The sequence below is a fragment of the Malurus melanocephalus genome, unplaced genomic scaffold (assembly GCF_030028575.1).
Source record: "Malurus melanocephalus ecotype Western Australia unplaced genomic scaffold, MMel_1.1 scaffold_48, whole genome shotgun sequence".
Taxonomy (NCBI): Eukaryota; Metazoa; Chordata; class Aves; order Passeriformes; family Maluridae; genus Malurus; species Malurus melanocephalus.
The window spans coordinates 710,240-734,105 of NW_026623280.1; the positions used below are offsets into that span (position 1 = coordinate 710,240).

General features: G+C 44.4%; 2 protein-coding genes across 5 annotated transcripts in view; one reads left to right on the forward strand and one right to left on the reverse strand.

Moving 5' to 3' along the window:
• Positions 1-646: 646 nt before the first annotated feature.
• Positions 647-20,099, reverse strand: PACC1 (proton activated chloride channel 1). Of its 4 annotated transcripts, none has more exons than XM_057365105.1 (8): positions 19,945-20,099; positions 16,280-16,376; positions 14,540-14,749; positions 12,326-12,480; positions 11,346-11,488; positions 6,278-6,419; positions 3,218-3,322; positions 647-2,207 (listed from the first exon to the last, which is right to left on the reverse strand). In XM_057365105.1, exons 1-8 carry the CDS (start codon positions 19,978-19,980, stop codon positions 2,046-2,048), a joined length of 1,050 nt encoding a protein of 349 aa, XP_057221088.1. In that variant the 5' UTR covers positions 19,981-20,099; the 3' UTR covers positions 647-2,045. The 4 variants fall into 4 exon arrangements, with proteins under 4 accessions (XP_057221088.1, XP_057221086.1, XP_057221085.1 ...); XM_057365103.1 differs by having other exon boundaries at positions 16,280-16,439; positions 19,945-20,009; XM_057365102.1 differs by lacking the exon at positions 19,945-20,099 and adding an exon at positions 16,782-16,879.
• Positions 20,100-21,779: 1,680 nt separating this feature from the next.
• Positions 21,780-23,866, forward strand: part of NENF (neudesin neurotrophic factor) — a 3,713-nt gene continuing 1,626 nt past the window's right edge. Inside the window, exons 1-2 of the mRNA XM_057365106.1 lie at positions 21,780-21,969; positions 23,052-23,112. Coding sequence (XP_057221089.1) covers positions 21,814-21,969; positions 23,052-23,112 — 217 coding nt within the window. The 5' untranslated portion in view covers positions 21,780-21,813. The remainder of the gene's footprint in view (positions 21,970-23,051; positions 23,113-23,866) is intronic.

The following is a 23,866-nucleotide window of genomic DNA, read 5'->3' on the forward strand; positions in this document are numbered from 1 at the left end:
AGCTGTCCTGCAGCCTAAAGGAAATAACTTCTACAAATACTGGTGAACCAAATACCTTGCAGGGGTAATTGTTACAAGCTTTTCCAAAAGTTACAAATATGGACATCAGGCTTAAGTAAGAGAGAAGACAACGGAGGAGCTGTAAGATACCCTTCCAAATTGTGTAACACTTGCTGTTAGAATAACTCCTATAAATAGGTATGTAAAAGAAAGGTTTCTTGGCTGGGATCACTGGCCTGCTCTTGTACCATTTCCTTATAAAACAAAACATCTTGACAGCTGAGATGTAGTGACTGAAATGGACTGCATGGGAGTTTATTGAGGGGAAAAAAATACACTGGAAAAAGACATTAATGCTTTATTTAAGGATACCTTTTAGTCCCCCCCACAGCTCCAGCTGTCTTCCTACTTGCCTTCTCTGACTCGTTGGCCAAAAAAAAAAAAAAAAAAGCCAGGAGAATCCCTCAGTCCCTGTAATTGTTTCTTTCTTTTTTTAATCAAAATATAGCTGCTTTGTCAAGAGTTGGGTGTTACTTTGACAGTCTGACACCAAGACAGCTCAGCTGTCATAGCAGAGGCTGTTAGGTAGCAAAATCAGTGTGGGTTTTCTTGCTGTGGAAGGGTTAAATGGGGGGATTTTATCCACCCCCCCCCCACCCTCTGCCCGATTTCTGTTCTGTTCTCCATTCCCCAGGAATGGAGTAGCTCTGTTTGCTTCAGCCAGGCACAGTTTGGCACTTTAATCTCATTCCCTTGCTATGCACTAGGCTCAGCTGTTCAGGAGCCACCGTTGTGAGATACWGTGGATAAGGTGGTGACTGGACACCACCTTTAACACTTTCCTCCAAACAGCCAGTGCTGCTGTTTTGTTTATTTTACTACAGTGAGTTGCTGCTCCCTTGGCTGAGGCTGTGTCTGGTCAATGCAGTGCCTTAATGTGCTCTGGAAATCAGCTGAAAGTAGTAAATTTTGTTCAAGAAGGCTTCCTCAGATGCCAAAAACAAGAAAAAAAAAGGTGAGGGGGTACTTTTGATTCACTTTTGATTCTTCTGAGTACTCAGCTAGAAGAGGAAGGAAGAAGCAAACTGTGCCTTGGCATCCTTGCAGCAAAGCCTCCAGAGCAAACACTCAGAGGTGCCCTGCTCCCTGTACACTCCACACTGTCCAAGTCAGGCATCTCAACTAACACGGGACTTATAAGGAAGAAAAAAACACCACCACCCCAGCACAGTGGGTGAGCAGGCATTGCCCATGGAACAGAATCACAGTTCTGTGCTGTGCTGGTGAAAGACTGTTTTTCACTTCCTTAGGAAAGACTGGGGAAAAGAGGGATAAACAATAGACTTTGAAATCGACTACCAGCTCAGTCCTGTTGGTTGAGTTTCTTGTGAGCTGGACTGGTCAGGAGGAGCTTTTTGGTTTTCACCTCATCCTCATGCCATAATACTCCTTCGTCCTGTAAAGTTCCATCTGAACCTGAGAGCAGGTAGTTCCAAAGAAGGCACACRAGAGCTTACTTGAAGTATTTTTTAATATTAAAGTCATTGTACTTTAAATCAAAAATGACATGTAATAGAATTCCAGTGTATTCCATTTTAAAACATACTTTGGAGAAGAAAGGCCAGGATGTTCTCAGAGTACCTCACCTTCCACTAAGCACCAGCAAGGCAGTGACTGTGCTATAGGAGCAGCTCACAGCTGATGCAGAAACTAAAGGGTCTGTTTGAGAAGCATTCAAACACTGTCCACTTTTTCACAATTTACTACCGTGATGACTGTCTGAACATATAATAAGTTCCCTTCTTTCCCCCTGGTTGCCCCATACTCTGAGGTAAACTTGTTAAACAGGGACTAGAAAAGCGTGAGTTTGTTAGACCTGTCCTAGAGTTAKCTCCTTCTGCAGTTCAAAGGCCGGTTCACTAGGCTGTTCCTYCAGCCAGCGTTGCTCTGGAAGAAAACATACCTGGTTTGCAGCTTTAGTTGCTGATTGAAGTTTATTCCAGTTATTTTCTATCCCTCCTGCTATGAGCAGTTTAAAGGCAGTCTCAGCTTATGTGGTTTGTTACTTGACGACTCCTCTTCAGATGCCGCCTTCTGATTTTRATCATCCACTTAACACTTAACTTAGCAAAGTCTGCTGCCTTAAACAGAGCCAGGAAGATACCACAAAGAAGAGCAATCATGTTCCAGGGATTTGCTGTGATAATCTGAAAGAGATGACAAATATTAGTCCCCTCATCTGGTTCCACATCCATCATCCCTATTCAACACCATGCAATTCCCATTTCCAAACTGTTTTGCAGCATATTCCTTGATGCTGCAAAAGTGGGCTGCAGTGCCTTCTCCCCACACCATTCTGATTCCTGCCATCAGGAAGAAAACACACCTTTCAGAATATTTCAGGATATTGAATTGTTTCAAAACTTCGGAGGTACAGTTAAATTGCTAACATTAAAATTATAGATTRAACTTACTGTATTATTTAACTATTTACAAAAACAAGCAGTCACATTGAAGGAGGTCTTCCAGAAGACAAAGCTTGGAGAAGCCAGTACTGGAAAGCTTTACCAAGACAGCAGTATAATGCTAAAGCAGCTTCTGACAGCAACAACTGCTACTACAGAGCTATAGCTAGTATTTTGTATATTTTGCTATGTTYGGTTCAAGAATAGTTAAGCTTATTTCTAATTTGGATTTCTCCTTGCACCTCTCAGCACAAGGATTTCTGATGGAGCAAGCAGAGTTAGGCTTAGGCAGCAGTGGAGCAGGAACAGGGCTTTGGGATGGCCAGCACAGTGTCACCAGGTCATCCCCCTGAGCCAGAAGGTCTCAGTCTGCATTCACTTTGGTTTTGGGAAAAAAAAAAAAAAGTAATTCAATCAGTTTATCTGAGCAGACTTATTTAAGCAAAAAGTTCAGCCCTGACATGAAGCTGCCCTTTGCTAGGACACAGGGGACAGGTGCTTTTCTTAGCTGCGTGTACCTCTGGCTGCAGCAGAACGCTGAGTGTCACCAGCCCAAGGAAAAGCACCAGATGGTCCTGATCTCCACACATGATGCATTAATGGAAGAGCCCAGCCTGAAATTTCAGAAGCAGCCTCACTCTTGCTCTGCATTTCTGCTTGGAGTGAGGTAACTGAGGCAAGTGCATGCACACAGAAACCACGAGCATTCAAAGCCAGRCAATGATTCAAGAAGGGACTGGTGGGTTACTCACGTCCTGAACAGTCTGTATAAAGGGATCTTTCCATTCAAACACCACGAAAAACAGCTGGTCACTCCTTGGTTTAGTTCTCTGGTCAATGTAGTTGACCACACTGGTCTGGGGAGATGGAAAGGAAAGCACAGGTTACTTTCTTCAGGGGTACAATGAATCTTTTGTGCAACAGAAAAGGCCTGTAAGGTGGTGAAAATAGCAGAGYCTTTAGGGACTTCCACCTCAGTCTTTCTCTACTTTGAACAATGGTCTGCCAAAACATGGAAAGGGCAGTTTCCTTCTTCTGTCTCATGTTCATATTATTWTCCTGTTTCACACTCAGTATCACACTATGATACCACTTCTACATTGCCTTTCAAGGGTGGGAGGAATTAATTTCCAAAACTCGTTTACTTACAGCAATACAACTTTTGGAAAGTTCTCATGAATGAATGCTAAATTAGTTTTATTTACCAGAGAACCCCACAAGGGTGGCAGGAAGACTACTTTTTGAAAAATCCATTATAGAATAAACTAGAAGATTCCAACAAATGCAGAATGAAAGAAAGAAGCCCAGATGTTAACAACCAAACACAATTTGCCAGTACTGCCCATTAACTAGGTCACCACTTGAAACTGATGCTCCCAGCGGAGAGCTGTAACACAATTCCAACAGGGAACTGGGTTAGGATACCAGGCTATGTTACAGCCACATGAAACCACAATCTCAAGAACCACAACCAGGAAAATATTAGGACATCTGACCCAAGAAAAAAATTTTATTGTACCACCTGCCCCAAGTCCAGGGGGGAGCTACACAGGGTTTGTTTGCAGGCAGTAAATAACACGGTTTGAACTGGCCTCTGCTCCTAGGGGGCAACACAAACTGCCCAAGAGACACACAGGGACCTTGGGAAAGCACAGTGGTGGAAGGACTGCTCCCTTCTCCAGCCCTCAAAACAGTGTTTCCATCTTGTGTGTGCAGAGGGAAGTAATGCTGCCCGTCCTGTGGTTAATTCCGTACTGGAAGCTACGAATCCGGTAGCAGTGTGGCGTCATATCAGGGCTGTGACACAGAGATGGGACAGATGATGGAAGAACATGCCTTTTCCATGAGCCCAGTTTTCCAGGCAGAGCAAAGCTGGAGGTCTCTAAGCAGACCACTCCTTCATCTCCTTGCAAGCCCTCCCATTGTATGAGGGATGATCTGCCACAAAAGCCTCGTGTCTGCACCATGGTGCAGTTTCTTTACAAATACCTCAAGGTTTCTCTCAGTCTTCCCCACAGCCCCTACCCTGAACAGATGTTGGGCTGCAAACAAGTAGAAGCAGGAGCTGGAACACCATTTATGGCCACTCAGAGCAYGTGGGAGCTTCCCCACCTCCTGTTTCTGGTCAAACACGTTTGCTGCAGATTTGCCCCACACTCCACAGCTCATTTCCTTATTGCAGGCCACCAGCAGCCCAGCTACACTCGCCCAAGRAAACTGCACATCAGGAAACAAACAGCACACAAGGCCAAATGAAGGGAAGAAAACACAAATGAATGACTGCTGGGCTAGTTAGCAGAGTGAGTGACTGCTCTGTCTGACCTAGTATTTGTATCCATCTTTCCAGTATGCCAGCTCCCAGGCTTGGATTTGAAAGGCTAATGGACTTCCTAGTGCAATTTGAGCAGATGTTGTACTGTCAAACAAAGCAAGTGCAATTTATGTCTGAGCTGCTCCAATTTCTGCTGCATTATTAATAGGGATCTGATCCTGGTTCCTAGGTTTTATTAAAAACAAACAAACCAATCCACAAAACAAACAGAAAAACCCAAACCACCAACAATGTTCACTTACTCTGATGATCAGAGTCCATAACTGCTGAACTGAATACATGTTTAGGGTCACAAAAAGCTCATTTTTTTCTGATTTAGAGCCAGCCTTTTGTTTCCACTTTGAGACAYGTTAGACTTTGGTGCACAAAGGAGGACTTTCAAAAATCCTGTATTTAGTAAGCACCAAATGGCAAATGATGCAGAGCTGCAGGTGATGAAGGACACACAGACAGCTGCTGTCAGTGCTCACATGGCAGCAGCAGACTGATGCATTCTTTCCTCTCCTCCAAACCAAGGCAATAATTTGGGACTTGCATGATTCTGGGATTTGCCTCCTGTCCTTCTCCAGGGGAGTGGRAGGGTATCCCCTCACAGTCACAGCTCTGCTCTCCCCGTAAGGCTGTGCCATGTAACACCCTAACTGTGAGAACTAAAGATAGAAATGAATATTCTGCTTCATTTTGCTCTCCCCAGAACACTCCTTCCAAAAGTACMAGGGACTAAGAGAAAGTAMAGTCTCTTTCAGAGACACTCTCTGCAAAGGACTACTCTTAAAACTCTCATTTCTCACCACTGATGAGACACTTCATTTCCAACCAACACTGGAAGCAAAACAAACTAAAAACACAATTAYTTTCCTGTCCCTTAATGTGAACAGAACAGAAATGAAAGTCAAGCTCATTTCCTCTCTAGATAAATTTGCATCTTCCGCCTGCACATTTTCTAKTTTTAAATGACGCAACAAGTGAAGGTACTCCATGTTTCTAAGGACACTCAACAGCTAAAAATTCCAAACCCAAACAAAAAGCAGACATGAGAATGCTACAAAGGATACAAGGCTTACATTTGCCTCTTCATCCTAACATCAGCCCCTGTGGCAACCTAAACAACACCTCTTTCCAATAGTAGCTGTTATTTAGAGAATTCCTTTAGCAATTGCTCTCCACCTTGAACTGTAAGTAGCTGTATTAATATTTCTATGTCAGTTTCTTTGGACCCCTACCTCAGACTGCAGGAGCCATAATGCATTTGAGGCCTGGATTTCTGGCCTCTCTGTTAGGAGATGTCTTCCTGAGCCATRTCACTAGGCCATACTAACAGCTGAGCACATCAAGACATTTACACTTTTACAAAATCCCTCCTTGTTAAGAAAGAATGTGAGTAATCAAAACTGCTCAGTGCAAAGTAGAATAAAGGATGTGATGAAACAAAAAACAAACTCCTTAAACATTATGAATACTCATCTTCTTCTTTTTTTACCTCTTGTTTGAATTCAACAGTCTCACTACCATCTTCTTTTGTTTTGACCAAGGACATCTTGACCCAAGTTCGGAAGCCCCCRGAAAACTTCCAGCTGGAGTATGAACTTTCACAGTCCTTCATGAATTTTGCTTTTTCTGTACTGAAGGAAAAAGAGAGTTACTTTATTGACCAAACTGAGCACTGCAGRCAGGAGAATGCCAGATCTACAGGCACTTCAAATTATGTTCACAATCCCTTTTATCCTTCACCTGCTAAGTTCAACATATCTRAAACACCGTGTGCAGGGATGTTTTCATTAACAGTGGCACTTCCCTCGTGCATCCTTAACTGCAGAGGAGTCACCTGGTACCCCATGACCCTGGAATTGTGCTGCCTGCAGGGATTGTTCTGCCTTGTAGGCAGTTCAGCTCTGCTCATCTCTCATCTCTGGGACAGAAAGGAGCAGGGCCAGACCTCAGGAAACCTCATCACCATGTCAAGAAGCAAGAGACAGAAGGAAGAGCCTAGAGGAAGGACAGGGTGCATCATCTCATTTCTGGCATGCAAATAACCTGGCTGTCAAACAAATCAGTTGTAAAGCAGACATACTAAAAATGCTATGAAATTTATATTCAGTATATTCCTGATATTCCTATTATTTTGGAAACACTATACCAGCTGCACAGGGCATAGTGAATTAACTGTGCTATTTACTTGGAGCTCCTCAGTACTGCAATTTTAGCCATTTTCACGTCATCCCTGTGAAATAAGCCCAGCCCTGCAGCTGCTTTTCCAACAAGATTTCAATTGAGAAGAAGGGGTAAACCACTGTGATAAATCACAAATCATTAAAGCCTATTTTTACTAAAGACAGATTGCAGGTTGTAGAGATTGGCAGGGTCGGTTGGTCCTTAAAAGAAGGGAGAGGGTTTTGATCCAGGCTAAACCCATCTGCCTAGGAGAAGGGAAAGGGTATTCTTTGCTTGTATGGCAGAGGGTTTGCATGACCAGGTCCTCTGAGAGATTAAGGTGTTTTGGTCTTTCAGGAGAAGAATGCAAAGAAGTAAAGAAGAAAAGCAGAGCTGAAGAAGCAAACTCTTGTCCCAGAACACACCAATCAAGAAGATTTGCAAATCTGGCTGGGTTTGCCCTTTTCCTGTATTTTTCCTCTTAGTTCTCAAACTCGGGGCTCCTTTTCTTCCCACAAACCACGGTGCCTTGTCTACAAGGAGCAAAAGGACTCACTGGCCAAAGTACCACATTGATRGCCACTCTGTACCACACCACCTGCTCAGCATTAGTAGGTGAATGCACACACGTCCACAGGAGGGCAAAACCCAGCAAAGCCACTGCCCTCAAGTCATGGGCCCAAACACAGAATTCCATTGTGCACGTGTACAGAGAAAGTTTCTGCAAAGAAAATCTAACATGCCTTGCTACCCATCAAGACAGATGCKGTTCCAAGGGTGTTTTAGGACTTCAGGAATGTCCTTCTTTGTGACACAAGGTACTTATTTAGTGACCCCAACAGGATGGCACCTCTCAACCTCCCAGGGTAAAGATGTGGGCAGAGCCGAAGGATAAAGCCCATGGCCTGCCTGCTCCTCACCATAACAAACCAGAGACACAGGAATACCAAAATCAACTGCTGCTTTCCCACCTTGGGATGTGGGCAGAGCAGCAGCTGAGGGGACAGCTCAGAGGAGCACTGGAGTGCTTTGCCACTCAAGAGGAACACACTTAATTAGCACTGCCAGCCAGTCATATGCCTAATGTCTGGCTAAATACAGCATCCCAGCAAAGCTTTCCAAGCCAACGTGGAAAAATGAGGCAGGAAGTTATGAGACAGAGCTGAACATTACAGCCACAACTTCCATGGTAGGCAGACAGCAGCAGCGTKCTTGGCCTTTGACAGTAATTGCAGGCTTGAAAATAAAGGATTAATAATATCTTAGGAGAAGCTGTGGGGAAGGGATCTGAGAAGGCATCTCCTTGCATGTGCCCACAATCCAGACCACWGCCACAGAATGAGGGGAAAAAAGCGGGGGTGGACAGGAGGAGCAGAGCAGAGAGGCACAGGCTTTGCACAAATTATAGCAGAGGGCAAATAATGCAGCTTTAAAACCACACACAACCAAGTGAACACATGACAGGCAAGGGATCTGAAGCTGAAAAACAGTTCTGCAGGCAGTGTCTTTTCATTCCTGCTTCTCACTCAAGACAGACAACCCACACAGGCTGCAACCCTCTTTTCGTTGCTGTTTGGGATTTTTTGTCCTTTTTTTCTTGTCTCTTTTTTTTTCTGATCTGTGGGAGTCACTAACCTATTTCTGGACTGGGCTGTAGTGCCGCAGTGAATCCCTCCAACACCAGTTTCCATGGATCACCCCACGTGAGGCAAAGGCAGTTTAGGACATCCCACCAGCAGATCCCAATGCAMAAGCAAGAGCCAAACCCACTGATGGTTCAAACCTGATTTGTGTTTATTGCTTTTGTGTTTTCCCCAGCCCAGGAAAGTCTCAGATAGTCATGGCATCTAATAAAGGTTGGTGTGGTACCAAAAGTCCTGACCCTTCTCTGTTACATTTCCCTGCATGCAGCAATCCAGACCAGAGCCATGAACATGGAGCTCTGTTCAGACCCCTAAATGATCTCTGATCTGCTCAGACTGGTATCCATCATTTCCCAGGACCATAAGTTATTTGACATGCTACATTAACAACAGTTTTGCCAGGGGTATATTCAGAGGATTTTCTTCTAAATCCCATGTATTACACTAATGACAGCTCAGGAGAGAAACATGTATTTTTAGCTGCACTTTTTTGGTAATTTGCAAGGGTTTCATTATTTCCCTCCCTCCAATTAATATGGTACAGACAGCAGCTGCCACTGCCTTAAAAAAAAAGAAAAGAAGAAGCCAGCAGCATATCCCTCCATCTGAGAGGCCAACAACAGCACACAGAGCAGCAGTGTTCTGTGCAGACCAGAACAAAACCAGTGAGCAGTGCCAGTTTCATGGAGTCTGATCCAATTTGAACAGAAGAGCTGCGGAGAATRAAGCCCTTGACAGAAACAACTGGACCTTGCTCGAGCCCTCAGCACTTACCAAACCACAAAAAATCTCTTAAAGGTACAAGTCTCTAGGTTCCTTTTTTTTATTGCTGGTGGCACCTCTGGTAACACTGCACACGAACTGCTGGGCACACACTAATGCTGGGCTCTCATAACCAGTGAGACWCTTGGTCAGGAAAAGCAATTAACAGAGGCCAGTAAATGAAGTTTTTAGAGGCTGTTTGGAAGGACTCACAACAGTTTCTACACATACCTTAATCCAAACTTCCCATCAGCTAAATTTAGCACCCGCTGATGAACAAGAAATTATTTCTGTTTTCTCTTCTGCTGGGAGCTGGACAGAATAAGTGCTCTGCACATACACAGGGCAGGAGAAATGTAAACTCCCTGCCTTGAGCCCATCCAGAGCATGCCCTGGGATTCCAGGACAGCACACACAGTACTCAGACAAGCCACACAATCTGTACCAGGCTTTGGAGGATACTGTGGAAGAGACACCACCGGCCTCTTGCCCAAAGCTGGGTCTCCTCCTGTATTCCATCCAGATCATTTACCACTAAAGCCTACATCCCCTTGCCCATTTCACTATTCACTGGCTTAGCTCAAAACCAGCTTTAACTCCCATTCYTACTGCCTCAAATAAGCACAAAGGMTGCATCCCCAAACRGACATTCCCATTTCCCACATGGCTTCCAAGGCCTGAGGATGCCCAGACTGAGCTATGAGCTGGTTCACTGTGCCATGAGCCAGCAGCAACACCAGGGCTGGTCTCAGCCAGTGCTTCTGTCTGGAAGCATAGACAGAGCTGAGCACCTTGCTGCCATCAGTCCCACTGTTCGTGTTTCCAACCAGAGGACAAGCCATAAAACCACAAAAAAATATGTAAGGAACAAGCAGCACCTTCTACACCACTGCTCTTAACTGGTGTTTTCTCAYCCTAAAATATCAATGCCTAAAAACCCAGAACATTAGCATTTTATGAGGTRTTCTACTATAGTTTCAGAAAGTTGKTAAAGACTCAAGATCTCTTCTTCASTGAAGTARAAAYGCTTTGTAAAAGGCAAATTCAGCAAATTGTTCTTTGGCCACCCAGAGGTATCATGTCTGAATACTTCCAGTCTTTGATCCACTTGAAAAGCACCAGCATGACCAGGTCCAAACCTCTGAGATGGCTTTGCTACAATAAAATCTGTTCTCCTCCGCCCAAACTAATTTTGTTCTGAATAACTCCTTTGTCCCCTGCCCCTTTTTTACCTATCACCAAATTAAGGCTTTCTATCAGGTGTCACTATGACTAATATTTCTTGTCTAACTTTTAATCTGGATCTCAGAGAAAAGAACAGAACTTRAATTTAAATTAAAGCAAAAATTAAACAGTCAAGTATGGAATTTATTTTCACATGATGGGGAAAAGTRTGGGTCCTTCAAGAAAGTTCAAGAAAAGATTAATTTCTTGTTAAAATTAGAAGAAGGTTGATTAATTACTCCAATAGCACCAATGTAAAGCAATACAAAGCAATTTTGAAAACCCCATACATGAATTTATGTAATTCTATAGAAGCCTACATTAAGCCAGTAATACAAAGAAACAGAGTTAACCTTTCTGTGAAATCACAACAGATCTGACCTTCACAGTAATTACTTTAAAAAGCCCAAAATGGCACAGAAATATTAGTGTTCTTGGTGCACTTCCTGACACACTAGCCAGGACAGAACACTTCCTGATCACCCACAGCAGCAGACAGCAGGAAGCCAGCACAAGCTCCAAACTTTTAGAAAGTACAGCAACAAACAGTTCAGGCACAGCTGAAGAACATTGTTTGTCACTGAAAAAGCCCTTAATGCATTTTTTAAAAAGTCAGATTAGTAAACAAAGACATGAAAGAGCACCAACGTARTCCAAATATTAAAAATAACATAAAAGCCTGTGATTTTTACTGAAAAAAGCCTTGCTTTTGCAAATATTGTGTCAGCGAGTTCAATGCAGTCACAGGCTCATCCTCCCTTTACATACCTGCTGACAAACTCTTGGAAAGAAGAAAACAGAAGGTAGTCAATGGCACTGAAATCTTGGTCTGTTTCATTTAAATGGAACTGCAAAAACACCAGCTCCCTTTTCTTCACATCCCGAGGGCCTTGGACAACCAAAGCATACTTCTGTAAGCAAACAGAGATGGCGAGAGGAGTAAATGATTCCTCATTTCCTGTGCAATAATTTGCCATCTGGCATTAATACTCTATAGAAATCCAATACACACTGAGAGTTTCTYGGCTGCTAGTAAGTGCTCATACCCAGAAATAATGCAAATTGARTCCCTCCTTTCAGCTCAAAAAGGAAACCTTTACATCAAGATTTAGCATTTAAATATTAATGTTTAAGTATTAAATATGGGCATTTGTGAGTTTTGCACATTTGTTTGTACAGAAACAAGCTTCCCTGCACTTTTAAGGGCAATTTAAGACAGATTGCCACTCAATGTACCTATCCTGCTGGCTCACAGCATTTCAGTGTAATGAAACACTTGGTGCCCATTCAAGATTCTTCCAAGTGTGACAAACATAGTATGTAATTCCCAGCAGGAATTCATGTACAAATTCCCAGAAAACACACAGAAAGAGATTAGCAATCCCCCTTTAATGGATACTGATACTGCTTTCAATCTAAGCTAGATTTAATTTACAATATCAAGGAAGAYGCTTCCCAGTTCATTTAGGAGAAGAATGAAGTGAGAGTTTCACTGTGAAAAATGACTTATTTTATCCCATTAAGGGTTTTGTGCTGCACACACCCACAGGACAGCTGATCTTCCATATCACATATCCACACTGACTTGGGGTCTTTCACATTTCTGAAAACAAAATGACACATGGCTTATAAAGAAACCAAACCAGAAGCAAGGATTTTTTTACAGCATGTAATAAATACTTTTACTTCYCAGTAAGATTATGAGCAGAAAACCCACACTGCATAAGCTTTGTTTATATTATTATTACCATAGTTTGATTAGTAAAAGGATCTGAGTAGTTGATCCTCTGAGTGGTGCATTCAATGTCTCCTGGCTGACCTGGATTTATCAGAGGCGGAATGTGATCGTAGTAATGATGTTTGCAGCTAAGCAGCCGAGCCTTGCCTGGGTAAAAGGCAATACCTGTTTGGGGAGAAAAAACATTGGAGAGCTGATTTCTTTCCCAACTACATAAATTTTCACTGTGGAATTTAATCTCACAGGATACTGAGCTACCCTTAAGATCCCACAAAACAATCAAATTAAACCTTGCACTTCCCTGTTCTTCTGGGGCAAGACAAAAGCACCGACTGCACCAGGACAGACCCCCCACAATGCTTTGAAAAAAATCAGGGTTCATAATCTGTTACAACAATTCACAGAAGCTACCAACTTTCCCTAGCCTCCCCAGAAGCCAGCAGCTAATCCAGCAGCTCCTCTCACCCCAAATGAACYTGTAAAGCAAGTTGGGAGATGTCAAATGGGACATGCAGTGCTTCAGCTGGTACATGYTTTCAGATATTAACATTTAACACATCAAATTTAATTGGAAATAATGTACAAACCATACATGACAGATCAAAGATCATTGGCTGATCTAATAAAAGGAACGAGATGCTCAGAACACAGCATCTTCTGTTAACTGAATGTGATATCATGATAAAAGTCAAAGCCATCAAACTGCTGCCATCCCTTATTATTGCCATCACTGGGTAGGCAGGCTGCTGCTCCAAATGGATGGAAGCTCACCTGTACCATAACCCTCCTGTTCCAGTCCAACAGTGCATGCAAAGAACCTCAGCCACCTCAGCCTGGGAAGGCTAGCAAAATACGAGACCCAAACCTCCAAAATCCTTTTGCACCACACATGCCATACTTATTACTGGAAACAAGCTTGCTGGAAGATAATGCAGTACAACTTTTTTTTTTTTTTTTTTTTATTTTTTTTTTTTTAAAAAAAAAAAGAGTATGACTTATTAGCTATAACTAACTCACACAGCTGAGATGCTCACCAAAACGTGAAATGTCAAATCACTCTGCATATATCAGGCTAAAAATGCTTCATCCCTTTCTTCAGAGCTCCATGCTTGCAACTTGCCACCTCAGCATTTTAATAGAGCAATAAACTAAAGGACTATGTTAATTTAGGTTCTCTGACTTGACAGGGATCTTCAACAATACTTTTGGACTTATTTGTGTGATGCTCTGCTAATTTAAAATCTGCTTATTTTCTTCCTGTTGCTATATGAAAAGCTCATGTAGGAAGGAAAAAAAAAAAAGGGGAAAAGCTTGAGTTTGCTTGCTCTTACAGTCAGATTTACATAGTCCAAATACAAGGCACTTCTTCCACAGCTGAGCTTAACTAGCCATGGGGAAAAACAACTACAGTAGTATGGCAACAACACGAAACACTCACCTTTCAGCCACAATCGCTGAAGTGGGTATTTGCAAAATGTGGTAACACTTCAAACAGAAGTGTCATTGTTAAATTGGAAGGTGACTGATGACTGAGCTGCATTTGCTACCATGGCTCTACTCATGAATGGCTACTGGACAACTTTAAAAAATAATAACAACAAAACTCACTCTTCAAAAATGCTCCCGTGGAGCAATTCCTCCTGCAAACTGCAACACAGTTTCTGCTGCCACRCTGCATTTTTATGCCAGCATTGTTCCCTGCAGTCACATCATGGCCTACTGACGTAAYAGCACGCTGTAAACAAGGCAGGATGGAAGCAGAAAGTGGCATTGTGGTTATTCTGTGCTTGGTTTGAGAAATTCACCTTCTGTACTGTGAATGGCATCTCGCTGCCCAGTGCAGCACTGAGCTCCTGATATACATCCTGAGTGACACCCTGAATGACACAGTTTGGGGAATATTTCCAAAAGGAATTATCTTTCTCCCCTAACAGAGGATTCATTCTAGAGTCTGAAAACACTCCCTATCTATCAAACATTGCACAATTCTTCACAGCTTCCATCATTCATTTATTGGCACAAACGCTCCCAGAAATCTCCCGTACAATGTYAACATTTCTGTGCAAAGTCAACACAACCTTAGATTAAAAAGAGAGGAAATGAAAGATCTGGGTCAAAGTATTGTATGCACTCTGGGCTCTGGAGAATGAACACCAAAAATCCAAAACAATCCAAGAAAAACATGAGCAAGAACTTAACCCATTTTGCTTGTCACCACTCTTACCAGGTGCATCGTACAAGGACACTTCCTTGTAAGTGACAGACATCACTGGGTGCTTGAGCTTCTCCCTGAAGTCACTGATGGTTTGGTAGACAAGGAACACAGCTACAGCCATGAGCAGCAGATAAATAAACAGGAGAATTACTGAGAAAACATTCTTTAGGCAGGTCTTGCTGAAACGCAAAGAAGGGGTAGTGGTACCCAGTTCACCATCTGGAACGAAACAGAATATGGATTGGGACTTTAAAATACAGGCATTTGTGCTCAATTTTCATTTAAAGATCAATCATTTGAGAGGAAAGTAGACCTCAAACTCAGGTTGATTTAAAAAAAACACAGCTAATTCTTGTTTTTGATGGTCAGTCAGACAGATGCTTCCTTCTCAAGTATGAGGTGTAATCATCCTAAGATTGTGCCTCCTTTTCGCATGCCAGAATCCAGCACTCTGCCTAAGGCAGGAAACAAGGTTCATTTCCAAGGACAACTCAGAAACAAAGTTTAAAGTTCACAAGAACGTCTGTTGACGGTCAATTTTTGCTTCTGGAAAAAAAAAAAAACAAAAAAACATCTCCTTTCCTCCCATTTCCAGTCTGAAATGACTCTTTCCCACATTCAGCATATGCACCAGCAGAGTGATTTAACATTCTAATGCTCTTGCCCAGCTCTCTGCATTGCATCTCCACCATGGCAGAAGTCATAGGTATTTGTTACCCTCTAGTTCACAACTCCTTGTGCATGTTGAAACCTTCCACAGAAGGATTCTTCCATTTACAGCTAGAAAAAGAGYGACCCAGKTCTCCCAYRGTCTCCTTGCCTTYAAACCTWATTCTCTKCAGATCTCCACACCAGTCTCACCMACACACAGACACTGCCTTCCCCSTACCYYTTGCATTTGCCATTTCTTTTGGCAGCACTTCAAAGGAAAAGGTTCCTGTACTCTTGAGTTACACATCACATTTTGGTTGTGGGTGAAYACACCAAAGGAGCATTAAAACTCAACATCAGAAAGAAGGTAAGGGGCCATGCTCCCTGCTGAGTGTTCTGGGGGGTGTCATCAGGCTGTGTCACACAGCTCTTCAACTCTAATGGCAGGGTTTGGTGTTTGCAACCATGAGACTTTTAGTAAATCCTATTGCACACGTAACTGCTCACAAAGGTCCACGGTCAAGTTACGTGCCAGGAGATGGCAGCCAAAGCAATTAGGACATTAATATGCATAAAAYTGCACTGTAGAAACAAATAGGTCTTGAACAGCTGCAGGGCGTTTAGGCCATACTCCTTTCAGGCTGGCTGACCTCAGTGCCAGCACCTGAGGTGCAATAAGCCCTTTGAGCAYTGCTCCATGCCCTCCAAAAGCAGCCTGAACAGTCTAACTAAAAATCTATTTAAAAGTGTATTCCATATTGCATCTTGCTCATGTGAATCTGGCACAGAATCTGCCTGCAACCCACTGCCACTCAGGGAAGGCACAATTTAAAGATGACACACAAAGCTATCTCAGAGTCAGGTGTGCTGAACCTGTTTAGATTGAGCACAGTTCACAACAAAGAAATATTCTTTCAGTCTTTGGAAAACCTGCTTGGATTTCCATCAGTACTGATTCACAAAAACAAGCAGTGTTTTGTTTGCTTTCACAAAAAAGTAAAATAGCAGTAAAATAACAAAATCAAAACAACCAAAGGCACGCACAGCAGCAGCTAACAGGCCCTAAAAATCAATAATTTTTGGGTCAATGGTTCTCACCTGGTAAAATAACAGAGCTGGAATCTTCATGAACTTCCATCTCTCCTTCTTTCTCATCTGTTGGGTTTTCAGAAACTCGCTCCACATCTTCACTCAGCTGTGTAGTTAAAACAGTGGTTCAATTTCCAAACATGCTCTCAACTTGCAATTGTTGGAATTTCTATGGTACAAATAAAAGAGGCTCCAACAAACCAAACACACAAGAACATGCCCCCAGTCCAAGAGCAYCCAACACCTGTTCCACTTGTTCACAAAACAAGAGCCACACTTCTGGAGACTTAGAGCCAAAGATTAAGTCACTTACATGCTGCAAATTCAAGCTACTTCCACCCTGCTGCTTCAACAATAACATCACCTTTCCATTCAAGATCAAAGTAATTATTTCCCCAGCAGCTCAAACACACTTTAAACCCCCAATCAGGACAGTGTTCTCTGAAACAAGCAGGAACTCTATTCTGTCACTGAAGAACATATTTAGGCATGAAGAAACAACAGCACATACCAGCAAATAGAGCATTAGCACTTCTTAATAAAGAGGTGCAAAAAGCACGAGATGCATTTTGACAGGTGTTAGTGCAAGTCACCAAAATACAGTCTCGCATCTCTGCATTTCTGGTCCTTATTTGATCTCACTGTGCAGATTGCTATATATTAGTGGTTATGCAACTAATTAGTCTTCCAGTGTTTCTGAAACACCAACAGAGACCAGATGTTTTCTTGTTTTGCTAYTCAGAGCTCTGGGCTCAAACTGCCAGGCCACTTCCGTCAGAGTCAGAAGCTCGTCACATCAGATACACATCACACGAGATCATGAGGCACCACAGTTTTTATACATTATAAATATAAAGTAGCTCCTATATTTTTCCCAAGTTTTCTTTTGTGGTGGGAACTGGTAGAGATTACAACGCAAAGCAGGGCATGAGCTTGCAGCACATTCCATTATCCTTGTTCTTGTTTCCAGGAAAATGGGGGCACAGTCAATGCAGCAACTGCACTGACTGCTATTAAACATTACACCCCTAACTTACTCAACAGCAATGTGCATGGATCCATAAGGAAGTGCTTTTATTTCACCCAACTTTAATTCAGGACTGAAATMATCATTACACCATTACCAGATCATCATTAGCACCTATTAGGAAAGAGTCTGCTCATTTTACGTCTTYCAAGGCTGACAAAAAGTCTTCATCACCTCCTGCTGTATTTCTGCATTCATTTCCCCCATGCAAAGCAMGATGAAAGCAGTTACCCAGTTGTTTTTCAATGCTCAGCACATAAACAAGGCATGATTTCCCACAGCGTGAGGCAAGAACYTAACAGGTAATTTATAGGCTAAAAACCCATCTCACATGCAAGACCCTTACCAGGGTCCAACTGAAGATAACTTTTTCAATYATCATCATAAAATAAGGGAAAATTAACACTGTGCTCCTTTTTGTAGAAACATGCTGGTTCTGTTTGTGTACCTGACCTAAAATAAACTATTCTGACCCTAGAAAAGGACTTACTRAACCTCTTTTACTGGTTACATCAGTCAAGAAGTCAGTTCCAATTACACCCRTGGAAATTGCTGATACCAGAGCTGATCCAGCAAATTTAATGTAAGTTACAAAGTCACTGCAGTTGCTCAGCCGACTCCCACACCTCTCTGATCCCCCAGTCACAGGCACTGACTGAGGTTATTTGGAGGGTGAATTCTATTCCTGATGACAARGAGATCCCAACACAAGTTTAAATAAGAATGTAACATGAAACATTTCCTATCCTCTTAAGAGGACCCATAGGATTTTTTTCAACACATAGGAGAAGAAAGATGCTCTTAGAAGTAATTCCCAACTTAAATGATTCTGTCATTGTGTGAAAAGCTCAGAAAACATAAYCTTTCAGCACTCCTTWGAAACAAACCAAAAAAYCCCAAACAATATGCAACTATGTTTTTTTACCTCTGTTCACAATGTTTCATATGCTTTTCACACATAAAGCCAGAGATGGACAGCCAGGCAAGAGCATGAGTACTAACATTGTTTCAGGTGCAATGAGCAGGTTGAGGGTTGATGGGTAAGACCCTCTCCCTAAAAACAACTGTAATTTATTGCAGATCCTGAACAGCTGAATTGCTAAGAGGTCACCAAATCCCCTGTGTGTGGCTCAGCCACAGTGCTCTGCACAGCACAGAGCACCCTGACCTTACAAGGCACAGCAGCACAAACCTACAAACCCAACAAAAACCCACAGACACACCGAGCTACAGCCTCCCACCAGCACAGCATTACAGCTGATTCTGGTTCACACTTGTCACTCCTCTTGCATTCAGGGATTCTGCCAACAGTGAACCTGGAGCAGGCCCWCCAGGCTCACCCTCACAGGCCAGCTCTTCCCACATAAGAAGAGGTTTTTGATAAAGGGCCTCATGAGGTGTGGTGCTAATCAGAAGAGACAGATTGCAGGGAGGTTAAGCTTGCAATAGGATGCAGAGACAGGGCAGGATGTGAAGGGCACAAAACAGACTTTCATTCAGCATTCCTCTGGRCTCAGCACACACAGCTGAGGGAGAATCAACTGCAGGAGCCTGCCCGTGTCCCAGCAGTTCCTTTCCAGCCCTGAACACTGAGCAAACAGAAGCTCAGAWAAAGCAACTCCAGACATTTGAGCATCCCTGCTCAGGGCAGAGGCAACAAAAGCTGCTGCAGGTGCCAGAGAAGGGATGGAAACACAGGTGCTGCACTTACACACACTCCCTATCCAGAGTTGTGCCACAGTTTGGGATAAACCTGAACGCATGGAGCAGCGTCAGGGGTGGCTGATAACCAGGTGGMAACACAACATGCACAGTCCAGTCTGTACTTCAGGCATCAATGCTGCTCCATTAACTCCCTCAAGTACCTTTCCTATGTAAAAGCACACAAGGCAATGTCATCCTGATAGTCAACTTTCTGCCGGATAAAACCTCCTTAAATAAAAGGAGAACTTGTTCATACAGAACTTTTACTGTTCAGCTGATTCATCACCTTCCACTGCCTTCTAGCCTGGCACAAAACCCAGAAGCTGAAACTAAACAGACAGCACTACATTAAATTAGAATGTATTAAAATTGAGCCTCAAACTACCCGTCACGTGTGGACAAAGGAAAATATCTACACTCCTTTTGCCTGCAAGATACAAACAAAAGCGCTCTGCTGTAACTCTCTACCGCTGCSGAACTTGGCGCAAACAGCCTGCATGTCTACTAGGAGAGATAGGAMCGAGCAAGGAAGTCGGGCTGCTGAGCCTGTACATTGATATGCAAACCAGGCTTTTGGCACGGTGATAAAGCGCCCTTTAGTTTCCGATGCGGGAGCTCTGGTACCAAAGTCGCTTCTCACACCCGACAGACCATTCCCTTGTTACCAAACCCCGGGTGCAGAGTCCAGCTGTATCCACCTCAAACAACTGCTGCCCATTATTTTAGCCACATTCAAAGGCAAAACACGGCACTGCGTGCACCCGAACMACTCGCTTGTTTCTGCGGAGGGCAGGTGCCACCTGAGCCCCGTACCCAGCGCACACACAGCGCCGAGCCGAGCTCTCGGCGACAGCGCCAGGTGCCACCGCTCGCCAAGCGGCGAGCCCCGGGTCGGGCACCAGCGCCCGGCGAGCCGCCCCCAGCCCTGCCCGGCCCCCCGTACCTCCTGGTAGGATGCGGACACCTCTGGCTTTGGCATAGCATCGGCAGGAGCGGCGCCGCGGGGGCCGGGCAGAGCCCGCCGGCACCGAACGGGGCGGGGCAACCACACCGCGCCCGGGCTGAGCCGAACCGGGCTGAACCGGGCCGAGCCGGGCCGAGCCGGGCCGAACCGGGCTAAGCCGGGCCGAACCGGGCTAAGCCGGGCCGAGCCGCCCCGCCCGGGCAGGGCCACGCAGGCGCCGCCGGGACCCCCGAGCCGCCCGCCCCGGCCGCTTCCCGTCCCCGGCCGGTGCCCGCCCCTTGCCGGGGCTGCCGGGAGGCGTAGTCCGGGCACAGCGCGGCGGTCCGGCAGCTCGGCACACGTGTAAGGGGCTTTGTGAGAGGTTTATAGGAACATTCCCGCCTGCCAAGGGGTACTGACGGGGAGGGGAGTCTTTAGTACACCGCGAACTTCCCAACTCTATTAACACAAGCATGAAACAGAGTGGAAAAGAAAGCTGCACAAAATATTACTTTTTTTTCTTTTTTCTTTTTCTTTTTTTTTTTTTTAAATTTTCTTCTGCTCCAGGCTGTTAGCAGAACACCGAAACAACAGGGGTGCTTGACCAGCAGGCAGAACTCCTGCAGGACTCCCTGGTGACCCACCCACGCTGTGCCCACAGCAATGGGGCGCTGCGGGAAGAGCCAAAACCACTCAAGGGTTGATTCACGACCCACCCGGCCACAAATACCTACACAGCAGTATTTTTTTTCCTTCCCCAGYTTGGAAGTAATTGTTAATGTTTCATCACCGAGAAAAAAGATGTGCAACATTTTTTGCATGGCGGTGCAACACTGTAAGGGAGTCCCTGCTGAGCAGGTCATTTCCCTCTGCCTAAGGCCCATACCTGGTAAGTTAATAACCGAGGTTTGAAGTCCTTCGACAACTACACTACTATTACACATTTGAATTACAGCACTGTAGTCAGAAGACTGGGGGCTGCAAGATCAAACATCCAGGCTTTAAATCCTTCAGATCCTCGCTTGTCAGCACTGCAGTGAAGGATGTGATAGATGCATCTAAACAGCAAAAAGTTTCTAATTTTCTTAATTCCATACGGAATGATAAACATCAGGCTTATTCTTCTTCAGCCAATCCTGAATGTTCCCTCGTGCTGTATTTATAGCATAGGGAAAACATGTCATCAGAAAATTTCATAGTTATTTTTCTCAATTTTTTAATTAAAAATGTCTGAGTTTTTTAAGTCATAAAGGTGAAGCCTGCACTGTGTGCGCTGACTTTGTGAATAAACATTAAAAACAGCTAGCAGAGAAACTTCAGGGAAAAGAAGGAAAATTGAGAAATCTATTATTAGATATTCTGTTATGGTGCCAGCTGTGTATCCTGCATGGAAGTGAATCATAGAATCGTTTAGGTTGGACAGGACCTCTCAGACCATCGAGTCCAACTCTTAACCCGGCAATGCCAAGTCCATCACTAAACCACATCCTTTAGTGCCACATCCACGCTTCTTTTAAATACCTCCAGGGATGGCGACTCCATGCTTGACAACCCTTTCTGTGAAGAAGATTTTCCTAATTTCCGATCCAAACCTCTGCTGGCACAACCTGGGCTATTTGCTCTTGTGCTATCGATTGTTAACCGTGAGAAGAGGCCGACCCTCACTGCGCTGCAGCYGTGGGGCGCCAYRAGGTTCTCCCCGAGCCTCCTTTTCYCCAGGATAAACTCCGCCACCCCWCTCCGCGCTCTGCAGGCGGCGRTGGCTGTTCCYGCGAGCAGCAGAGCTCTCTCCACACGTGTTCCTTTAATTCCAGCCCCATCCCACCGCCCTTCCCGGGCCGCTGGCGGGGGCGGTGCGCGCTCCGCGGCATGGCGGGCACGGCGGCCCGGAGCCCGCTGCCCTTGCTGCTGCTCCTGCTGCTGCCAGGCACCAGCGCCGAGCCGGAGCTGCGCTTCAGGCCGCCGGCCGAGGCCCCCGTGCGGCTCTTCACCGAGCCCGAGCTGGCCAGATACGACGGGCAGCAGGTAGGGCSGGGCGGCCGCTGCTCCGCGCTGAGGCCGGGCCGGGCCCCGCGGGGCGGCCCCTCACAGCCCCGGCGCTGCCTCTGCTCTGGAAAAGGCGTAAAACTCGGCTTTCCCGTGCTGCTCCCGCCATCCCTGTCTCCCTCCCCGTCCTTCTSGGCATCGCTGGCTTTTTAGGCAGCGGTTTTTGAGAAGTTTGCGGGCAGCCGTGCGCTCCAGCCTCTCCTCCTCGGGGCGGCTGGCAGCTGCGGGTTTGATGCTGCTCACACACAATTAGATCATTGGGCGCCATGTGCCCATTTTACTCGCTGTTTGCCAGGGAATTTCAGATTACCGGGACTTGGAGCCAAAGTTAATTTTCTCTCGGTAATCCATTAAACCGTGTACTTAGACCCTTAAAAAAAAAATTATCAAAATAACAACACAGTTTTAACTTAGGAGTGTTTAGCGTCCCATGATACAGAAGCCTCAGCAGAACTTCAGATTCAAAACGATCAAGWCCCTTATTGTTACAAATCTGCTTCTTTTTTGAAACACTTGCTGACTGACTTTCTCAGGGTCACCTCTAGACATTTTAAAGAGACTAACTCATGTCTGACTAAAATTACGTACGTAATGAAACACAAAGCAGAAGCACTGGCTTATTAAGCAAAAAACATGTCAGGAGATCAGATTTACATGTGTCTATATATTTATCTTTGTTTCTTAATCAAATAATGGTGTTGGGCACACACTYTTATTTTGGGCAATATCCATCTGCATTAGGAATAGAAAGATGGAGCTGATAATCTTCAAGCAGATTAGTGTGCATCCAAGAGGTGATTTGCAAGAGGGACATGTCTTCTATGGTTATGGTGTTTATATTAAAAAGATTCTCTCATTGCATATGGTCCAATCCTCAAAAAATATCAGGGACAGTTTAAAGCACAAGCAACAAAAGTCAAGAGAGGAAATGTGTATGCTGGTGTGAGGAAAGTAAACAACAGAGAATTCGTGTCCTGAGAGCTTGTGGGTTTCGCAGCTGACCCTGACTGCCTTTTGCTTATGCTTAAGTGCTGAGGATGTATCCATGGCTTTCTCTCCAGGAAGGACAGCCCATCTACCTGGCGGTGAAGGGAGTAGTGTTTGATGTCACCTCTGGAAAAGGTTAGTGTGATTCTCTGYTCTCTGCTTTGTTTTTACGTTACTGTTCAGTCTTTAATAGTTTTTAAACTGTTCCCAATGTATTGGAAGCCTGCAGTTCAATTGCAACAAAAAGAATATACTTTATCYTCTTTTAAAAAACTCCCCGACTAAGGTTTTGTCTACAACATGCTGGCAGATAAGTCAGCACTGTCCAGGAAGATTGGGCACTGCCAACAGAAAAACAGGAAACATGGAAGAAAACTGCCCAGACTCCCGAGTCCTTGCCAGGTGTGGGGCCAGRCCTCATGGAAGCTGCTGCAACAGCATTTTATTGCCCTGGGTACWTGGACTGAGCAGATCAAAGCTAACTTGGATGTACCTATATGGCACTGCACAATATCAACACTGCTGCAGCTGCATCTTTTCCTTTTGTGCTGGTGTTCACACCTCTTGCTGTTTGTGCCATCCCTAAGAACTACATATGTTTTGATTTGAACTCCTGCAACTTAGTCCAGATTTGCTATAAAAAGTTTGAAGGGACCATGAGGGTCTTAGACACTTGCCTTGATGTCATCCTAAGTAAACTAATGGCTTGTTCTTTGTACTAACCTTGCTAATGCAGCTTGCCTGGGCATACACGTCGGCTGATCTTCAAATCCTAAACTAGACTTGCAGCCACTGCAAATTCTGGCATCTACAAACATGTCATGAAAATGTAAAGCACAGCTCCGACTGTAGTATAGAAAGTTCAACAGCTGTATAACCCCACCCTGTT